General features: G+C 46.7%; 1 protein-coding gene across 1 annotated transcript in view; it reads right to left on the bottom strand.

The window, feature by feature from the left end:
* Positions 1-17,242, bottom strand: part of LOC129634486 (protein FAM169B-like) — an 86,007-nt gene that overhangs the window by 61,154 nt on the left and 7,611 nt on the right. Inside the window, exons 2-3 of the mRNA XM_055556741.1 lie at positions 6,359-6,492; positions 3,050-3,149 (exon numbers count right to left, since the gene is read on the bottom strand). Coding sequence (XP_055412716.1) covers positions 3,050-3,149; positions 6,359-6,492 — 234 coding nt within the window. The remainder of the gene's footprint in view (positions 1-3,049; positions 3,150-6,358; positions 6,493-17,242) is intronic.

The raw sequence follows: 17,242 nt of genomic DNA, 5'->3' as shown, positions 1-17,242 counted from the left end.
TGTGATAATTAACTCATACACAGTCTCATCAAACAGCTCTGATCCCTTTAGCTTCCATCTAACTACACAAACCGGAAAAGGCAATGGCACCCTACTCCAGTGCTCTTGCCTGGAAAATCCCATAGGCGGAGGAGCCTGGTGGGCTGCAGTCCATGGGGTCACTAAGAGTCGGACACGACTGAGGGACTTCACTTTCACTTTTCACTTCCATGCTTTGGAGAAGGAAATGGCAACCCACTCCAGTGTTCTTGCCTGGAGAATCCCAGGGACGGAGGAGCCTGGTGGGCTGCAGTCCATTCCAGTGTTCTTGCCTGGGGAATCCCATGGATGGAGGAGCCTGGTGGGCTGCCGTCTATGGGGTCACACAGAGTCGGACACAACTGAAGTGACTTAGCAGCAGCAACCACACAAACAGGCTTCCCTGGTGGCCCTAGTGGTAACGAACCCACCTGCCAATGCAGAAGACTCGAGTTCCATCCCTGGGTTGGGAAGATTCCCTGGAGGAGGAAACAGCAACCCACTCCAGTATTCTTGCCTGGAGAATCCCATGGACAGAGGAGCCTGGCGGGCTATAGTCCAAAGGGTCACGAAGAGTCAGACGCGACTGAAGCAACTTAGCAGGCACACAGGCAACCACCCACACACACAAACACACAGACCTCCATGAATGTCACTGGAAAATTACAAAGGAAAAAGGGCCAGCCTTCTCGAAGGTCACAGCTAAGCACATGGCTGAAGCGGCACGTGTGGCAAGTGGCAAGAGGCTCTTTGGTACAACTGGCTGCTTGGGAGTCCACATGTCTCAAGCCACAGAGGGGCATTTACGTATGATGCCGGCTTCTAAATACCAGAGGAAAGAGCACAAGGTGTACGTAACACCTGAGGGCTCTTTGGAAACCATGCAAAACTTCAGCAACCATCACAGAGCCCAGCAGCAGGAAAACATTTGGAAACTTTATTTAAAGCTCTATGAAACATAAAGAAAGGTCCAGAGTGAGATTTCTTGGAGCTTATGAATATTTATTATAATACATTCTCGAAAACAACCGAAAAATTAAGTACAATGGAAATAGGAAACAGATTTATGAGTCAGTCATATGTTTTTACATTATGCAAATGCAGTTAAAGACCTTTAACCAGAATATTGTTAAATGCCAGAAAAAGGCAGAGGAGAGGGCTGCTGATATTTGGACATCCTCCTAAAATTGGCAAACGATATTTTCAGAGTGTTTTGACAATCTGTGGGCACCTCCTGTTACTTTCACTAACCTGGTGCATTCAAGGCAAAGTCAGAGTCCTGGGGTTATCCCAGCCCCCTTGTTCAACAAGGACTTGGCCAAACAGGAATAGGAAGTGTGCTAAACCTTGACCAGAAAGCTCTCACACCATAGTTCAGCCAACCCTAGCCCTGAAACAAGGGGGAGGCTTCACCAACATGCCCAAAACTCCAAGACAGCTAACTAAGCACATTTGTGTCCCAGGATTAGTAATGAGAGAAGCATTCACGATAGATGTGTGCTGAATAACGTTCTCGGGTCAAGGATGTGACTTTGGGCTTTATAACACCTGGGAAACAGGGCATCCTCTGACTACAGACCTCAGATGTACACACAGGGTGAAAGGCAAAAGTTCATCCCCAGGGGAGCTGGAGAGTTGAAGGAGGCCCCTTTGCAAAGTGTAGTTGAAGATCCCTAACCCCAGACTTTCAGCAGACACCACGTCCTTGAAGGAGGGGTAACTCACTAAGGGTTGGTTTGTTTTTTTTTTAATTTCTTATTAGGAAAGCAATATATGGTAACTGCTGGGAATCTGTAAAAACACTTTAAAGTATAATAAAGGAGTAAATTTCTAAATAGGATTGACCTTATATTGGGGCTCCCCTGAGGTCAGAGATGAGGAGCTTTGCTTCCAGATTGCTGGTGGCCTGGGCTCCAGACAGACTGATGGGCTGGAACCCTCTCCCACCTCACAGTGCTCACCACCAGCGGCCCCAGACCCCGCCCCTTGCAGCTGCGAACAGCCATCCACGCGAGCTCAGAGCACTCACCCAAGAAGCTGAAATCGGTCACAAACAGGTGCTTCATGATGCAGAGGAAGAATAAATGTGCTACTGATTACATAAATTTCACCACCAGAAACAAAACCCCACCAGATCATCTCCTTGCAAAAATCCCCTACCCTGCACCAGCTGACCATCAGAGGCCATGTTTTCTCATCCAGTCTGGTAGGGATAAGAATGGTCCCTGGGCTTCCCTGGTGGTTGAGTGATAAAGAATCCACCTGCCAATGCAGGAGATGCGGGTTCAATCCCTGGTCTAGGAAGATCCCACATGCTGTGAAGCAACTAAGCCCGTGCACCACAACTATTGAGCCTGTGAGCCTCCTGTAGAGCTCGGGAGTCACAACTGCAGAAGTCTGCACACCCCAGAGTCCGTGCTCAGCCACAAGAGAAGCCACCGAAAAAAGACAGTAGCCCCTGCTCGCTGCAACTAGAGAAAAGCCCACAAAGACCTAGCAACAAAGACCCAGCACAATCAAAAATAAGAAGAAAGAAAATTAAAAAAAAAAAAACAGTCCCTGCACTTCACAGGGCTGCGATAACACTCCAGGCTGTGCAGGCAATGCTGTTATTAATAATAAGAACGGCAAGTGTGACACTCAGAAGCAGCTCTGAATACCGTCACCCTGGGCCAGAAGGTGTCTGGTGTCTTTAATACAAAAATCAATACGTGTATCAATAAATAGAAACCCATAACACTGTCTACTGCTGCTACTGCTAAGTCGCTTCAGTCATGTCCGACTCTGTGTGACCCCATAGACGGCAGCACACTAGGCTTCTCTGTCACTGGGATTTTCCAGGCAAGAGTACTGGAGTGGGTTGCCATTGCATAACACCCTCATGGATCTCTAAAAGGCGAAAATAAATCACTTCCGCCTTGATGTTCTAAGTCCAGCCAAAGAGTAGAACCATGACTTCTGAAGTATTTGATTCCATTCATTGCAAACAAATCAGAATTCTCATGTATTAAATACATTAATAACTACTAACCTGTCTTTGTGTCCTGGGGATTAACCAAGACCAAGATTTTGTGTTGAGGTTCGTCACGGTGCATGGTGCAAAAGCAAACAGATGAAGCTTCGAGTTTAACCTGAAAAAAATAACAAAATCACCACTTGGTTCTGTCATCACAGTAAGGGCACAAGAAACTGCTGAACAGTTAAGCTAGCACACCGCTCTTTCAAAGAACACTGTGGCACAGAGGGTCCTCTGCCAGGACGGAGGCAGCACAAACGTGGAACCTCAGGCACTCGGAGCTAAACGCAAACGCAGCCTGACAAGGGCCCTTCTTCCGTCTGCCCCAGCAGCCCCACTCATCCCCTCCCTCACCTGGCTGTCTCCTCAGTCCTCACAGCCTCTCCTTCCATCCCCTTCTGGCCCCAGCAGGCTTCCCACCCAAATCCCCCCTGGGGCTCCACCTTTGAAAGCCAGGGGCCACGTGAGGCCGCACCTGCCAGGCTGACCTCAAGGATCCTCCTGTGGCCACTCTATGCAAACAGCCTGGACAAGCCTGGGAACTGACGCGAAAGTCACTCAGTTGTGTCTGACTCCTTGCAACCCCATGGACTAGACAGTCCATTGGATTCTCCAGACCAGAATACTGGAGAGGGTAGCCTTTCCCTCCTTCAGGGGATCTTCCCAACCCAGGGATCGAACCCAGGTCTCCCACACTGCAGGCGGATTCTTTACCAGCTGAGCCACAAAGGAAGCCCAAGAATACTGGAGTAGGTTGCCATAACCTCCTCCAGGGGATCTTCCCAACCCAGGGACTGAACCCCGGGCTTCTGCATTGTGGGCGGATCCTTTACCAGCTGAGCCACCAGGGAAGACAAGCCTGTGCCCACCCGCAGTGCCGGGCTGCCTGCTGCCCTGGCTCAGGCCCCTGCAAGCAGCCTTGAGAAGACCACACCCTCTCCGGGAACCCAGGCCCTCCTCTGGCTCTGAGGTGCCCAGGGGGTGAAGACCCTCAGCGCCCAGCACGCGTTTGCTCATGACCCTGAGGGACTCCAAGCAGGGTCTCTGACACTGGGCTGCCTTCTCTCAAGTGCCCACGTGCCAAGTCCTGTCTCGGCCATCAGACCCACAGGCCTCAGCTCCCTGAGCAAAAGGACAACGCATTCCACGGCAAAGTCTGTTTTGAAAACCGAGGAGAGTAGAAGAGGATGAGAAAAGGATGTGTGGGCTAAGTGAGGCAGGCAGGCTGCCTGTAAAGGTTTACAGCAGACCTCCACGGTTTCAGAGGACTGCTTCTTAAATCCTGAGGCCCGTCATCATTTTGGCACCTGCTCGTGCTCAAATCACCTGAACAGAGAGTCCCTGAGTTGGCCCCTCAGACTCACCCAGCGGACAGCCATTATAAGGCCATTAGAAACAATATGTACAAAGCATCGTATCGACATGGAAAGATGCTTATTATAGACAATATTGTATTCCCAGTGTGATCTGCATGTTAAAAAGGCATGCCCAGAAATAAAATCCAACAGAAACACTCCAAAGTGTCCACAGCAGTTAACATGGGCAATTTTATTCTCTTTGTTCTTGGCTGTAGTTCCCAAATAGTATACACTGAGCATACACTGTTCTATAACCAGGAGAAATCAATAAGTATGATTGTATTTTAAATATGATAAGACAATTTCAAGACTGAAAACAGAGCTAACTATGAAAAGAAAAGGTTCTGGGCAGGACCAGTGTGATGCAGTATGGTACATTCTTATCTTGTCTTTTCTTGTTTTGCTTGAAAAAATGTCTCTGGGATCAAAAAGTTAAATTTGCTAAAAGCAAAGAGGATATCCATAATCATCACAAATCAGACTATTTCAAAACCTGCTAAAGCAGTAGGAAATAGCTACCCTTTCTTAATTAATTCCTAAAATGGTAGGAAACCAAATGATTATTTTCAGGACTCTTCTTTTTTTTTAGAAGGAGAAGAAGCAAGTTGGTGGAAAGACATTTCAGCACTTCTATCACATTAAAACAATTCTAGTAACAATCTTATTTTATTATGATTTTTGCTAATAGTAACACTAAAATGATTCACTTTGTGAGCATACTACGTATTAGAGTTTGTTCTGTTGTGTAAGTAATGTTGTAACCCATAAATAAGCAGGAAATAAACGCAGATGAGAGAAAGTACATCCTAAAGTGCTTCAGGGCTAACACCTGCATTTCACCACACTTCTCAGATTACCCGGCATGCCATACTCTGTCCAGCAGTCCTCAGCCCACCAGCCCCCCGCTCCCCAAGAGTAAGCCCCCCAGGAGTGAGCCCCTAGCCTTGACTGAGCGCCTGCTCGCCTTCCGGCACACCTGTCGCTAGGCGGCGCTGAAAGCGTGTGCGTACAGCCACCTCCCTCTGCAGATCCAGAATAAGGAATCACCCTTGGGAGCTGGATACTTCCAGGAGTTGATTACAAACAAGTATCTCCGAAATCTCAAGAAAGCCACACTAGATAAACTGTACGAGCCATTGTTTTAATTAACTCTCGAACAACTTCAGTATAGCAAAATAAAACCCTGTCTTCCTCAACTAACTTTGCCTGCCAGACAGCAACAATTCCTGGTATGAGTGAACTTTTATTTGTATAAAACAAGAAAATCTTGCCTCTTTCAACAAACCAGCCTCAAATCTGAAAAGCAGGTAACCAATTTAGGTATAGTCCAAGATTCACATATTCTTTTTACTTACTTAGGGGGGGAAAGGTCTTAAAAATAGCACAATTATTAAATTTCACCCATAATCCCACCATCCGAAGTTTTCATTTCTAATTTCTTCCAGTCCATATTCAAAGCATAATTTTATCAGTGCTAAAAATCATAATTGGTACAACTTCATTCCAAATCACAAACTTTTAGGACTTAATCAAACCTTACAGACTAGAGGTCAGTTAATCCCCTCATTTACAAATGGAAAAACTGAGGCCAGCCAGACAATACACCCAGCATCTCATTTAATCCTCAGAACAATAGTATGAGGTAAGCACTGTTATTGTCCCAAATTCTGAGATAAGAACAGCAAGACCAGAGAGGTAAAGTCACTTGCTCAAGGTCATACAGCTCTTAAGTGGTAGACATGGGATTCACAGCAGATTGTCATGTTGACTGCCTTGTAGATCTGGACTTACCCTCCTGACTCTAAAATCTCAATCCAGGATTCCTTTTGCTTCTCACAGTGGAATCATTCTAGTATTCACTCCAGGAGGATTTTTTTTTTAATCTGCAATACTCTTTCACTAACATTCTCCTTTCTAATAAGTTAGATTATACAGAACTCTCCACCAATGAGAAGATCACACATACCTGCTCCCCAGTGGGAAGAGAGAAAACCTCTGGTGAGGGCCCCGCTCCTTCCCCAAGCATGGCATAGTAAGCCAGAGTCGCTTCCTGATGCCCAGCAGGGTCGTCTTCCAAAATATCCACAGGGTAAATGCCTGCTGGGGGATAAAGAAGGCAAAAAAAAAAAAAAAAAAAAAAATTACATGAGCTCCACTCTTTCATTGAGATAAAGGTCACTTACTTCTTGAATATGAAAAAGAAAAAAAGCAGCCAATTGAAATTTGCTCTAAAAATTACATTCATCTATTTTTTTAAGTGTAAAAGGAAAAAGCACTATAGCAGCAAGAATCAAAAGAAAATAGAAGCTAGCCCTGATGCTGGGGTTGGCACTCACCCCTAGAAGACATGAGGTTCAATGTGAACCCTCTTGGACCACTGCAGAAACTTTCTTTATATCCTCAAATTATAAAATGATTTCCCGAGGATTTCCCAGTAGGGTCAGCCTGGCCACATGTACCCTGAGAGTGGACCCCAGCGGGTGAGAACCTTGATAACTTGGACAAAATCCAGCCTGAGTAATTATTTTGCCAGCTTACATTTGCTTTGAAGTTGGTTTGCCAGTTCTCCTTAAACTAAGCTGCTCAACTGTAAGAGTTTAAATGTACTAGTTAGTATGAACTAAGAAATCACATGTGCAAACCTATATGGCCATACAAAGACTATTGCAGATTAATTTGTAAGTTATCTCCTGTCTCTACTCAGCATCTCTTTATCTCTTTTACAGGAAAACTATATCCTTGAATAATTATACACACTGAGCGCATACAGTTCAGCTCAGAACTGGCAGCTGGTTTTCCCTTGAGATGCTAGCTCATCTCTGACGGGCACACCCCTGGGGTGGGGAGGCTCCGTAGCCCTGCCCTCCTGCGGTCCCCCTCCTCTGACGCGCCTCTGGGCCTCCCGTGGTGGGAAGGGTGTCAGAGGAGCTGTCTTCTCCTCCTCTTTCTCCTCCCCCCTCCTCTGCCTCAAGAGAGGTAAGCCTGCACATAAACACCCACTGAAATACCAGCTTCCCACTCTCTCTCAGAATCTCCATTCCTTCTGCCAGCCACTTTTCAGGGAACAGAGACTGCTCTCAGCAGCAAAAAGTTTCATGTCTCCAATTCACCAAGTTTGCCTCTGATGACTTATACCGCCATTGACTGGGGGGAGTGCTCGTAGAAAACAGAGGCTCTCAAGAGCAGGGCTGGACCAGGCCTCAGCTCTGTCCCTGACTCTTCTTGGTGAAAACGTCACTGGCACACACAGAGTGGTGAAAAGATAAGTAAAAACAATCTCCCACTATCAATTTTAAGTATTTGAGTGTGAAACACATACCCCAAAAATTACAACTATAAATACACTGATGCAAATGTGTCAAACAGGTGAAGAGTTAACAGTCCATTCAGTGACGATGAACAAGGCAGCGATGAAGCTGGGGGTCTCCTTCTAAACAAGGTTGTGCCTCTAGGCAGTGGAGATATCCTGCTATGGAAGGCACACACTGGGGTGTGCGTGTGCATTTGTGTGTGTGTGTGCATGGTTTCTCTCTACACACACACATTCAAGGAGGCCCAGGTTCCTTCTCACTAAGGTGGGCCAGGAAGCCCCTAGCAACTGCTCAGACATGGCAGCCAGGCAGAACCAATACACACCCCCACTCCCACTCCTTGCTGGGCACTCTGGACATTGCAGCTCAAAGCTGACAGATCCAAGCCACGTTGGATGGCTCCTTACTGGGGGACCCCTTCAAATCTGCCACCAAAGCCTCAGCCTGCAGCACCTCTCTCCAATTGTCCTGATGCCATGAGTTCAAGGCGTCAGCATCTCGTAATGATAACCTCTGGCCTCACCTCTCCCCTCCGCCCATCCTTCTTCCATCTGCCCCAATAAAAACACTGCAGCCCGTCCCTGGCGCCAGGTGACAGCAGGCTGCTCAGTCCTCCCTGCCTCCGATTTCACTGAGTCCAGCCTAACTCCCATTTATGGCTGAGAAAACTGAGGCCTGCAGAGGCGACCAGCTGGCTAGTCAGCGGCAACACCAGGGCAGGAAGGCCTGTCTGATCTCAGAGTGTGTAAAACAATCTGATGACTTGGTGACACCATTCAGACAGCCTTCTCTGCCAGCCTCACAGGCCTTGGCGGGCCCCCTCCCCGCCTTGCCATCCTGAAGGCCCATCTCAAGCTCCAGCACTCCTGGGGCGCTCCTGGAGCCCCAGAAGCAAGGGCTCTGAAAGCCCCTGAGTCTGTGTGTGAGTCCAGCTGGGCCTAGGATGGGACCTGAGGCGCCCTGGCTGCCCCACCCCGCCCTGCAGGGCTGTGCACACCCTAAATTTCACAGCTTTTCACGGCCGTCAACAGGGGACCCGAAGACCCCTGCAGACCCTCTGAGCAGTGGTTCTCTTTTCTCCCAGCCCTGCCTGACCCCCAATACGGGCCTCTCCCTACCGAAGCCTTTTTCATCCCACGCACTTCAGAAACATGGGTGGTTGTTTAGCTGAGCTCTCTGTTCAGACTGCTATTCATCCAGTTGATCCTGTGGCTTCCCACAGGTAAGAAAAACGATTCCACGCACATCCCGGTAAATGAAGGAAAATGCACAGGCAAGTGGGCTGCTTCAGCCCCGGGCACCCGACTCAGGCTGCATGATTGAAACGAATGCAGTTTCAATCCGCTGCCTTTCTCCAGACGCCCCCAGGAACACCGTCTGGAGGAGCAAGTGGAAATCCCACTTGGCCTGTCCTCTCTGGGGCTGGCCCGCGTCTTGGGAGAGGTGTGTGTCAGACGCAGGTCTTCAGTCCACTCCAGTGAGGTTGAGGGCTGCCAGAAGAGCCTTACAGATGCCCCCTGACCCTGCCCGTCCACACACACACACACGCATGCAAGCTGAGACCCCTGGCGACAGGGGACTGGGAGCACAGTGTAATCGCCCAGCTTTTCCAGAGAGGCTCAGGAAGGGGTACCTCACCCGAGACCCCCTGCCAGGTTGCCCCAAGGCTGTCACAGCGTGCCCGGCACTGGCTCTGGCCGTGTGTGGTCAGGAGAAATGCAATGAACATCTTTTGCTCCTTGAGCAGTATGAAATCATCCCCCGGCCGGGTGTGCTGCCGGACTTGGGAGAGCCCCTCAAAGAACCCAGTGGGCACCCTGGTGCCTCAGGGTGCTACTGCTTTGCAGCCCAGGGGCAGGCCCCTGGGGAGTCTTCTTCACAGAAACCCAGCAAAGTCAATCAGCCGGATGGCGTGAGCATGGGGCTGCATGGGGCCTGCCTCTAGGAAAACACTAACCGTCCAAAAAAGAAATATCCAAACATCTCAATACCCACAGCAATGTGACCTCCATGCTAGGTTCGCCTTCAGACCTCTAAGCTGGGCCAGACCCCTGCACCTCGAGAAGGAAGAAGCACCCTGAGCCAGCCAGGGACAGTGGGGAGCTGTGATCCTGCAGCCTTTGGGGCTTTAATTCTTTCTCTTCTCTCTAGGGAGAAGGCCCCATCTGAAAAGTTTGGGCAGATTTCCTCTTACATGGAAAATGCTTGGGTGAGCTTTCTGGAAAACTGGGTGGGAGCAAAAACCGGAGCTGCTTAAGGTAGGAGAGGGGAGGGGGCCTCCAATGCCAGCTGGGAAGGGAGACCCCTCCCCAACCCAGGAGCTACACACACACAAGCACACACACATAGGCCCACACACAGGAACAAACACAGGCACACACACACAGACACACATAAGCACACACACAGGCACACACACACACAGGCACACCCAATCACACATACAGGCACACACAAACACATAGGCACACACAACCATACAGGCACACACAAACACGGGCTAGTGAGCCCCCCTCGAACAGGGAGGAAGGAAGCCCTCCGCCCAGCCTCCCCGAGCAGGGCACTCCCAGCGGGCAGGAGGCCACAGGGAGTAAACAAGTCTGAGCGCTTTCCGCACACACGCTCAGGCAGCCCGTTCGGCCGCCCAGCTGCTGAGGGAAGGCAGACCCAGGCAGGGGCTTCCAGATGCAAAAGGCTAAGAGGCTTTAATGGTTTGAACCCAACAGGAAATATTTTTCCAAAGCCAAAAGAATGTAATCTTTTCAATGCAATGTAAAATGCTTTCATGAAAAAAGGCACACAGTTGAAATGATAATTCAGTGCAGACCGTAAAGAAACTGAAATCCCCAAACCAACCCCGCATGTAAGAATTCACTCTAAGCACATGTTGGCTCTGGTCACCCGAAAAACAAAAGCAAAAGTCTGTCTTAAAGCATTCTTCCAGGGAAAATGCCAAAGTCATTCAGAATCTTCATACCAAAGCTTGAGCTTCCAGGGCTGGTAAGGGGCCTGCCACACTCTTCCGAGCCACTGCCCGTCACCCACTGCTGATCCGTCAGCCACGGCCACCAGTCCTAGCATTCAGAGCTTTTCTAGCATTTCTTGGTCCTCTCAATGTAAACACCAACGCCAACTAATGAAGACTTTGAAAAGGATCAACGCTCTGCCCCTAACTACCAATTCAGTATCACTTGCAGAATATTCTCTCCAAACACCACCTCACGCCAAAGATTAGGAAAATTCTTCCATTTTAGGAAAGTGCAACTTTTCTCGTATGGGTCTACAATTAAGAGAAACATTAATAAGGAGATTCTAAATTCTGCTAACCCCACTCTTAAAGAATTCTGACTTTACTGAGAGCCCCCCGTCAGTAACCACGTGGCGTATGTCACTGGAAAAAACTGGCTGGGAGTTGTCATTCTTGAACTACAGAAAGAACAATTCTTGCTCAGGATTATACGTGAAAACAATTTTAAGGATGCAAAATTAGAGTCTGCTACTTTTGTTTTTAACAATTGGCTAAGAGCAGATATCACTTGCACAGAATTTTTCTTTCTTTCTTTCCTTTTTCACATAATCAGGCTGGTGGTTTTCTTCCAAAGTAGTTTGCTTCTAAAAGGAAATTATTAGAAGATGGAAACCTTATTACAGGAGAAATCTGCTGAGGGGTGTTAAGTGCTTTCCTCTGAGCTGGGCAGAGAGCTCAGCTCCTCCATGCCAACCAGAGAGAGGGCATCTGACAAGAAGTCTCTGCACCCAGGTGTTCGGCAGGGTAGTGCCTAAAGGAGAAGCTTTCCAAATGCCACCTGCATGGCTCAGAATTCAGCAGCAGGAATTCGGCAGGGTCCCTGATTCCCAGTGAGGCATGCACCTCAAAAATGCATTTCCAAGCTGTCTGCTTTAAGAAAGTTTGGTATTCACAAATGCAAACTTCATCTTGACCCTCCACGGCACACCTCAAAACTGAGAACTACTTTTAACTTGAAGTTTGATTACATTTAATTTTTAAAGAGGGCCATTGCGCGCAGCGAGAAATACCCACAGTTATGTGAGGGAGTGTCTGGGGTTTATTTAATATCAAAGAATCCAAGGTTCCCAACTTCCCTTGTATCCTGCCAGCGTTTTCACACATATATTCTCTGGAACACTAGCTTCACAAGATAGGCTGTGGAAGGAGGTTTCTGAGACCAGCACGTTGGGAAAAGGGGACCTGCTGTGATGCTCAGAGCTCACTGCTGGGGGGTTCTATGCACCTATCAGCAATCAGGACGTTTAGAAACCTTGCAGCAATGGGATTTTCTTAATCCAGCATTTATCTCCCAAACTTACTTCACTAGGGACCTCTGCTCCAGAACACTAACAGATGACAAATGACACCTTAGAGAAAAGTGAGGTGACATGATGTCAGGGCCAGACAACCCATCACTCTTAGAGAGCAAACGTGCCAACGTCTGCAGCCCAAGAACCACAGGCAAGGGGAGCTTGGTGTCAGCAGCGCAATCCTCCACTTGGAGGAGGCGAGAACAGAAGGTGAAGCAAAGACACACTTGGATATTTTTGTTGGTTTTTGAAGAGCAGCTGATTGCCAGAATATTCTTAGCAAAGAATTGAAAAAAAAAAAAAGTTGGAAGACAGAATGTAGAATATGTTAGAATTTCTGAGCAGATGAGCAAAATTGTCAGGGAACAGAGGCAGCACTGAGAAAGGTCTGCAGGTGGTAGGTAGCAGGGTAGGTTTCATCGCTGGGAATTGACAGGGAGCCTGTTGCTCTGTTATCACAGATTCAGTATTGGCCAACTTGCAACTTGTCACTGCCTTGGCTGAGAATAAATCACTTGTCCCACCCAAATCTAAGATGGTAAAATATGCAGATGTCTTTGTGTGCCACCCACACAAAGATTTATGTAATCCTAATTGCTTTTAATATGAAGGTCTCATAATCTGAGCATTGGTGCATCTTATTCTTAGGCGAATGATACAAAGATAAAACTATTTTTCCCTCTGAATCATTCAAAAGGAGATGCGATGGGTCTGAAACAGACTGTTCCCTTTGCATTCAAAGAGGTGTCACTTTGGGGGACAAATGTGAAGCCCTAGGGGGGCAGACAGGAGGAAATAGCATCTCAAATGTCTCACAAACAGTAACAGAAGAGGCGGCCTCATCTGATACAGCTGCAGGAAGCTCAGGCCTGCCTTGCCCCTGAACTTGAGCCCTTCCACCCCACGTGGTCAGCATTACGGTGCCCTATTTGTCTAACCTTTACCAGGAAGGAAGAGGGCTTTGGCACATACTCAGGAAAACATGGAAAGCCTGATTCTTTGTATTCTGAATTTAAATGACCAGGAACTTGTAAAAATACCAAACTCCAGTGTCAGTAACACCACCACAACACGTGGCAGTCCTGAGCTGGTGGGGAAATGCGGTGGGGGAGGGGATAGCTGTCCAGCATGGAAGCAGAGCCCTAAACCACACAGCACACAACGAGAGGAAAAAAATAACTCATCACCAGCATGCTTTTACCCAGTAGTCACAGAATAACATTTCTCAGAACCCACCGAAAAACTGTGACTGTTAGAGGACTTTATAAACTTTCATCCAGAAGTCACACATCCCTATATGTCCATCTATTACACTGCTAACAATAATATTTCTAAAGAAAACAAAAGCTGGGTCTCTATCTGTCATGTTCAGCCCTGTGCAAAGCAACAAGGAGAACTGAAAGTAAAATAATCCTCAGTCTCCATGACACAGTTGTAGATTAAGCTGGAGCCTCTTTTTTTAAATACTCAGCCTGATCACCCAGACTGCTACACATGGAGAATGAATGGAGAAGAGAGAGATGACCTTAAACCTAGACAGTGAGCCACTTAGCGAAGGCACAGTTACGTCCCAATATTTGCGAATCTGTTGAGAAAGCTACATTTCTTTAATTGGAGTATAATTGCTTTACAATGTTGTGTTCGTTTCTGCTGTCCAGCAAAGCTAATCAGCTATATGTGTCCCCTCTCTTTGGGATTTCCTCCCCATTTATGTCACTACAGAGTATTGAGTGGAGTTCCCTGTGCTATGCAGTCAGTTCTCATTAGTTATCTACTTCATACATAGTAGTATAGACATGTCAATCCTAACATATCCACATGTTTGTTCCCTGCATCTGTCTCTATTTCTGGAGAAAGCTACATTTTTATAAAGGCATTGGTCTTTTCTGTGCAAAACTGAAAAGTAGATGAAGAGGTACCTGCTGAACAGAAATATCTGCATCCAGGTGAGTACTAGCTCAATTTTAAACAGAAGACGTATAAAAGAAAGTTAACATTCCACCTTCTGTGGATAAACAATTTTCTCAAGTGCTGGTTGGGAAAGAAAGCATTAAAAGAAAAAAAAAGTGGTGTGTTCTTACACTAAAATGTACCCTTTTATACCTTATACTTGAATAGTTTTTTCCAGTTAATATATAAAAGGGCTAAAGCACTTCCTCATTTGTTTGAAATTTACATCAGCTCCTTGAAGTTAAGAAAGAACAAAAAATTAACCCCTTTTTTCAGATATGGAAACACACTCAGCAATGGAAAGTTAGTCATGGAGCTGAGACTCAAACCCAGATCTTGAGATTTCCAGCAGGGCCTTTACCAGTTTGCATACTTCCTAATTTATATCATGTCGAGGACCACACATTGTGTACCAGCACAAATGGCAGCGAGTGCTCAGTATGGCACTGTTTAAAATATGTGCCTTTTAAAGGCTGAATAATATTCTGCTTTACACACACACACACACACACACACCCCATTTTTCTTATCCATTCATTTGTTGATGTTCACTTGGGTTGCTTCCACCTTTTGGCTATTGTGAATAACGCTGCCGTGAATATGGATCTAGAAATATCTCTTCCAGTCCCTGCTTTCACGTCTTTTGGGTATATACTCAGAAGTGGAATTGTTGGATCATATGCTGGTTCTATGTTGAATTTTTTGAAGAATTGCCACACTCCACAGTGTCTGTACCATTTTACATTCCCCCTAGCAATGCACAAGGGTTCCAATTTCCCCACATTCTCACCCAACATTTGTTATTATCTGCTTTTCCTGATAACAGCCATCCAAATGGGTGTGAAGTCGTATCTCACTGTGGTTTTCATTTGTATTAGTCATGAGGAGCATCTTTTCATGTGCTAACCGGCCATTTGTTGTTGCTGTTGTTTTAAATATTTCTTTCTCTCTTTGGCTGTGTTGAGTCTTAGTTGCGGCATGCAGGATCTTTCATTGCAGTGCACAGGCTCTGTTGCCCTGTGGCATGTGGGATCTTGGTTCCCCGACCAGCGATTGAACCAATGTCCTCTGCATTGCTAGGTGGATTCTTAACCACTGAACCACCAGAGAAGTCCCTTACCGACCATTTCTGTCTTTGGAGAAATGTCTATTCAACTCTTTTGTCCATATATTAATAATTTTAACAACTATTTTTAAATCTTGTAAGAATTAGAAAGAGTGACATGAATTCACAAAGAAATAAGTGGCAAGGCTGATGTGGTCTAAACGGGCTAACCTACACAGGATTCCTCCAGCACCTGCATCACAGGGCAGTGATGCCACCTTTGTCCACTGTCCAGCCAGGCCACACCCACAAGAAGGGTGGCAGAAGCTAGGAGCTGGCTTCAGTGAAAAGACAACAGACTGTATTATACTTTAAGGCTTGGGGGGAATAAAACCACTACCCGTTTTTAAAAATACAATAATACTAGTAATAACTGTAGTAGTGGTAGTAGAATAGCAGTGATGCCCTGAGGCCTCTATGATATCTGCTGCCAGAGTCCCTGCCCAAGGGTGACCTCAGCTTAGACCAAGGTCTTCCTGATACCTATGGTCCTAGGAAGAGGTCTAATCAGACCCAGATCACATTCATTACCAACCCTACAGCAAAGATTTGAAAAAACTTTCTGCTATAAAGTAGCTATAAAGCTACTTTATAAATGTATAATATAAAACTGAGCCATCACTTAGGAAATTTCATATTGCCAGACACCATGCTAAGTGCTAGTCAACACAATGGTGAAAAATCCGAAGTGACCTCTGCTCTTATAGAACTTACAGCCTGGTCAGGAAACATAAAAACAGTTAAACACCCCCATGGCATGGAGGGAGGTGAGTGACAAGGGAGGTGGGAGACAGGACAGAACGACCAGGGACGGTCTCTCTAAGGAGGTAACCATTAAGCAGAAGGATGGAAGAACAAAATGCTGGCCTTGTGCTAAGCAAGACCAACGGCCACCCAGACCAAAGGAGCAGCCCCTGAAGAAGGAAGAAAGGAGCAGAGGGCAAGTGCTCAAGGGCAGCCAGTGTGCCTGCAGCATGCCTGGTCAAGGGAAGAAGGGTAAGGTCATGGGAAGCAGGCAGGCAGAGGCCAGGTTAACAGGACTCTGGCCAAGTTCCAGACTTCAGGTTTCAAGAAAAATGCAGTAGGAGGCTGCTGAAGGGTCCCCAATGGGGCATAACTGGAGTGTGTGTTTTCCGCCTCCACCAGGTCATACTGCAGCAGGAAACCAAATCGGAGGCAGTGCAAGCTGAGACAAATGATGACAATGGCTTAGACTAATGACAACAGTGAAGATAATGAGAAGACATGAGCTAGATGTGGCAGTGGACACGGCAGAATGTGCTGCTAGATGGATGGGGGTGAGGGGCCGGACTTTCTACTTTAGCCTCACCACTTCATAAAAGTCAGTGCAATTCAACTAGTAGCTTTCATATTGTGACACATTTATAAACTAACATTGGAAACAGTCTAATTGCTGTTAATATCCTAGCTCTTTCCAAAGTGGGAAATTGATGAACCTGCCAACAGAAGAACAAGCTGTACATTATTCTAAAATACTAAATATTTTCCTTGAGATATTACAAAGTGAACTGGTATTAAAACACTGATGAACCACACACAGTGAGGTTTGGGCATGAGGGCAAGAGCTTTGGGGTCATTTAGACCTGATTGCATGGCACCCCACTCCAGTACTCTTGCCTGGAAAATCCATGGATGGAGGAGCCTGTTAGGCTGCAGCCCATGGAGTCACGAAGAGTCAGACATGACTGAGCAACTTCACTTTCACTTTTCACTTTCATGCATTGGAGAAGGAAATGGCAACCCGCTGCAGTGTTCTTGCCTGGAGAATCCCAGGGACGGGGGACCCTGGTGGGCTGCCGTCTATGGGGTCGCACAGAGTCGGACATGACTGAAGCGACTTAACAGCAGCAGCAGCAGCAGCAGCAGACCTAATTTCAAAAATCTCTAATGAATGATGAAATAAACTGCCACAAAAAAGTCAGCACAAACTATAGGTTCAGACTCACAAAGGCTGCAAATATTGAAATTATCTAATATGGAAGATAGAGATGTGAAATATCTTTTTAAAAGTTTAAATATGGGATGTAAAAGGCCAAGATTTGTTAATTGCCCAATAAGATTCAAGAGGGAAAGAAAACAGAGCTTCTAGAAATTTATGTCTGAAATAGCCAATGAACTGAAAATATATATCTGAAGAAATTAT

Source organism: Bubalus kerabau, chromosome 19 (assembly GCF_029407905.1).
Source record: "Bubalus kerabau isolate K-KA32 ecotype Philippines breed swamp buffalo chromosome 19, PCC_UOA_SB_1v2, whole genome shotgun sequence".
NCBI lineage: Eukaryota > Metazoa > Chordata > Mammalia > Artiodactyla > Bovidae > Bubalus > Bubalus kerabau.
The sequence above is the reverse complement of the archived record's forward strand: the minus strand, read 5'-3'. Positions and strand labels throughout refer to the sequence as shown.